Source organism: Syngnathus acus, chromosome 13 (assembly GCF_901709675.1).
Source record: "Syngnathus acus chromosome 13, fSynAcu1.2, whole genome shotgun sequence".
NCBI classification, from domain to species: Eukaryota; Metazoa; Chordata; class Actinopteri; order Syngnathiformes; family Syngnathidae; genus Syngnathus; species Syngnathus acus.
In genome coordinates, this window is record NC_051098.1 from 3,476,521 (window position 1) to 3,481,499 (window position 4,979).

The 4,979-nt window shown below is 41.8% G+C and overlaps 1 protein-coding gene across 3 annotated transcripts in view; it reads left to right on the top strand.

The window, feature by feature from the left end:
• The first annotated feature begins 4,213 nt into the window (after window positions 1–4,213).
• Window positions 4,214–4,979, top strand: part of vezf1b (vascular endothelial zinc finger 1b) — a 21,561-nt gene continuing 20,795 nt past the window's right edge. For all 3 annotated transcript variants that reach the window (XM_037268783.1, XM_037268784.1, XM_037268785.1), the window contains exon 1: window positions 4,214–4,306. In XM_037268783.1, coding sequence (XP_037124678.1) covers window positions 4,274–4,306 — 33 coding nt within the window. In that variant the 5' untranslated portion in view covers window positions 4,214–4,273. The remainder of the gene's footprint in view (window positions 4,307–4,979) is intronic.

Below are 4,979 nucleotides of genomic sequence, written 5' to 3' on the forward strand. Positions count from 1 at the left end.
TGGAAAAAAAATCCATCGATTTATCAAGAGTATGCGCCGATGCCAGGAGTGCATACATGTATGAGGAGGCCATACACACTACCGATTCTCATTTTGAATTGTCGTGAGTAATCTCCACATAAATTGGATCAGTCTGTGAACTGATTTTTCACAACGTTACAGTTAATTGATGGTGTAATGCGGGTTTCATGACCTGACAAATTTAAAAAAGAGTTACTGTGTTATAATCGTGGCATAACACGCAAGATATTGTCAGACATTTTTACATCCGTGCAAATGCATATGGAATATTCATAACCTGGATAATTATTACGTTCAAATTTAAATAACTTTTATTTTACATTACCGTATTTTCCGCCCTAAAAGGCGCACCGGGTTATAAGGCGCACCTTCAATGAACGGCCCATTTTAAAACTTTGTCCATATATAAGGCGCACCGGATTATAAGGCGCATAAAATAGAAGCTATACTGCATCAAACTGAGGTTGACTAGGGTTGCGGTATGCATCCACTAGCCCAGGGGTGGGCAAACTACGGCCCGCGGGCCACATCCGGCCCACGGGACCGTTTAATCCGGCCCGCCAACCCTGAATTAATTGTATTATTAAACTTTTTTTTTTGTCATTTTGCCTGCAATGACTGCGTTTCCCCAGTAGATGGGGAACCGCTCGCCTGCGCATTTACTACCGGAAGCCGTGTCAGAAAGCTCGGTGCACACTCACAAGTGCGTGTACGTACGTACTCAGTAGTACGGACATGGCGCACTCGCGCTCTATTTGTATCAGTCCCGAATTTAGAGCGTGGGCTGTGACGACAGCATTCTTGTAATTCGCTCGCTGAGCTTTCAGATACAGTTTGACGCTAAAGCCACCCACAAACCTTCCCCTGGAATCCTTCCATTAAAATGAGTGGCCCGAAGAAAAGAAGTGAGTGCCGAATGTTAAAAGAGTGGCCAATTTGGCTCGACGTACGCGACGTGACGTTCAGCCACATCAACCCGTCACAGATCGAGGTAAACGGATCTCTCCTAAGAGTTTGATGTGATCTCATAAGATAAACATTTTTCATTAATCTGACCTGCAGGCACTGAAGTGATGGAGACTGTTATTCATAATAATAGTGTCGTATTTTATGAGAATCACTGATAGCAGTTTTTTAGTGATTTTTTTTTTTTAATGCTGTTAATAAATGCATTTGTTTTCAAAAAACTTGTTTGGAATATCCATGCTTTACTACCTACTAAAGGCCAAAATCTTTTATGCAATGACCTTTATAGGTCGCTTATATTACTTCACACAAACACTACGTCCATCTGCTCCTGGTTCGGCCCTCCGGTCCAAATTTAGAACCCAGTTCGGCCCGCGAGTCAAAAAGTTTGCCCACCCCTGCACTAGCCAATAACCAACGAGCCCTCTGTAAACAATCGCGTTTCTCAAACGATCTCCTATAAAATGATCAGAACTGACTAAAGTTCGATCTAACGCATTGGTACTACTTACCTATGTTTCCCTTCCATATCGATCCGTAGATTTACTCGAAACATTAACAGAGCAGCCTATTTTGACATGAAATAGCCTGGTACGTATAGCAGCTATCGTTATAGCATTAGCCATCCGCAAAGTCTCACGAGCCTCAGCTCGCAATCTCCCATGAGCCTCAGCAAAGTGTAAACAATTGCGTTTCTCAAACGATCTCCTATAAAATGATCGGAACTGACTAAAGTTCGATCTAACGCATTGGTACTACTTACCTATGTTTCCCTTCCATATCGATCCGTAGATTTACTCGAAACATTAACAGAGCAGCCTATTTTGACATGAAATAGCCTGGTACGTATAGCAGCTATCGTTATAGCATTAGCCATCCGCAAAGTCTCACGAGCCTCAGCTCGCAATCTCCCATGAGCCTCAGCAAAGTGTAAACAATCGCGTTTCTCAAACGATCTCCTATAAAATGATCGGAACTGACTAAAGTTCGATCTAACGCATTGGTACTACTTACCTATGTTTCCCTTCCATATCGATCCGTAGATTTACTCGAAACATTAACAGAGCAGCCTATTTTGACATGAAATAGCCTGGTACGTATAGCAGCTATCGTTATAGCATTAGCCATCCGCAAAGTCTCACGAGCCTCAGCTCGCAATCTCCCATGAGCCTCAGCAAAGTGTAAACAATCGCGTTTCTCAAACGATCTCCTATAAAATGATCGGAACTGACTAAAGTTCCATCTAACGCATTGGTACTACTTACCTATGTTTCCCTTCCATATCGATCCGTAGATTTACTCGAAACATTAACAGAGCAGCCTATTTTTAAATGAAATAGCCTCGCGGGTACAACAGCTATTCGGTGACGCCCCCTGACTACAGTTGCCGTAATGTTGGGAAGCGATGCGACCTTGTAATTTACTAGTCGTACTAAAACATACTGAAACATTTTGGCAGAGCACTGTGTACAACCAGTATGGATCAACAAATTCATCAATTGATCCATATATAAGGCGCACTGGCCTATAAGGCGCACTGTCTGCTTTTGAGAAAATTTTAGGTTTTTAGGTGCGCCTTTTAGGGCGGAAAATACGGTACATTGGTTGCCTCTGCGCACTAGTTAGCACGTCTGCCTCACAGTGAGGAGGGTGCTGGTTCGATTCCACCTCCGGCCCTCACTGTGTGGCGTTTGCATGTTCTCCCCGTGCCCGCGTGTGTTTTCTCCAGGCATTCCGGTTTCCTCCCACATCCCAAAAACATGCTTGGCAGGCCGATTGAGCACTCCAAATTGCCCATAAGTGTGAGTGCGAGTGCGGAGAGTTGTTTGTCTCTGTGTGCCCTGCGATTGGCTGGCAATCGGTTCAGGGTGTCCCCTGACTACTGCCTGATGACTGCTGGAATAGGCTCCAGCACGCCCGTGACCCCCATGGGGACAAGTTGTGTATATAATGGATGGATGGATGGTTGCCTCTGAGATTGGCCTGCAACCAATTCAGGATTACCTCTCACCCGAAGTCAGCTGGTATAGGCTCCAGAACACCGGTAATCCTAATGAGGACAAGCAGTATAGATAAATGGATGAATGGATTGGGTTTATGGAATTTATGTTTCTTGTTTTTGTTTATGTTTTGCCTTTTGAGGGCAACCATTATTCTGATGTGGCCCTCGACGAAAATGAGTTTGACACCTTGATGCTAGTGCATAGCTTGATTGATGCTGTCAGAGAAGCATTAACTTGACAATGTTCATTACCGTGGGGGCAATTTGCTCCATTCTAAATCAAGGTTGCTATAGTTGACAAAAAAACTAATGGAATAATTAAAAATAAAACAGGAAAAAACATTTTTGTTGACAAAATAAAATAAAAACATTTGTGTTACAAAAGAAAACTTATTGAAGCGACATCTTACCTTTATAACGTAACTAAAACTAACTACAGCCAAAACGTCTTTCATTTTTGTTTTATACAACCTCAGTTAATATCATGTATGACATTTTGGAGTTCATTTTACATATTTACTTCAGTATTGCTGTGCATCCCCGTAGAGAAGAAAGTTCAAGCAGTTGTTTACTTTGACCTTTTAAAAAAAGCTTTCACTCATCTCAACAAATATTCACTGTATTAAAGAAATCGTTCAGGGTGTCCCCCGTCTTCTGCTCACGACCATCGTGAGGAGAGTGAGGAGTTCAGTAAATGGATGTGTGAATTAAAACTAAAATTAAAAGAAAATATTTTCAAAACAAATAACAACTAAGAAACTTTCTTTCAAAACAAAACGAAATAAAAACTATAACTATGATGAAACATCCCAAACTGTTAAAACCCTGTTATAAATACAGCAGAATTACCAAATGTATCAGACTAAAAGTCGCACCTCATATTTTTACAGTGCCGTTTTAAATCATGGCAATTTCTCTATATGGCAGAGGATGGTCACAAACCTGTTTACATTCTATTTTAATCTTGACTTTTCAAATATTAAAACTCTAAAATGTTTACATATTTAGTAATGCTGAATTTTTAGTAGCGGATAGATATCGCAAACAGTTTCGTCTAGTAACAAAGCCACGCTAATTCAATATTAAGGTAGGAATTAATGTTCTGTCAACAAGAGGCCAAAACTATAATGTTACATCTGTTACATTATTTGTCGAATTCAGGCGAGCTGGTCAATTTTATTTGGTGCAGCCCGAGGGATGACAGGAAGTTGGTGCTATGTTTAGCTGGCTGCTTTGTTGAGGATTCCTCCTTGGTTTCCTGCAGGTTTTAGCGTAAGAGTTGCAATGGAACCCAGCTGGAGTACGTTTTTATTTCAAGTAAGTAACACGGCACCTGTGCGTGTCTGAGAAAATGCATGCTAATCCTTGAACCATGCAAATGATGTTCGTCATGAAATTGTGTTTGTAATGCTTTTTGAAATTGAAGTAGAGTTTGCCCAGCAAAACAAAGGTGTTAGCATTAGCTTTCTAGCTAGCTCATCCAGCAGCAAACTACTGTATCGAAGACGAAAGCTACATCTGTCTGGTGCACCGATTACCTAAATACCACCTCATTTAAGTAGGTTTAACGACACTGGACTTGAATCATTTTGGTATATTCAAAGGACGAATTTATTTGAAATCTCCACTGCGCTACTGTTGCGCGCGCGCTAACTCAATAGCCCGAGCCATTGCTTTTCCATGTAGCCATGCTAAACGTGTCGGCTATTCGTTTAGCGCAGCAGGCTTCTTTTCTCCTGAGCACTGCAGCAATCTCCTTCACAGCCGACTAAACTGATTTCGGGCAGTGATTTAGTATCGTTAATGTGCGTACGCCCATGCAGGAGGCATTGTGTAAAGTGCGTTTACCACAAGTTAGCTGATTAAGGAAAGCAAAAGCGAGAGTCGGTAGCACGCGGATCCCTTGCGAAAAGCTGAACCACAACCATTGCAAACTTTCGGATGTTACCAGTGACCACAAACCGCAGGAGCATAGTCTTAATAGCAAGAG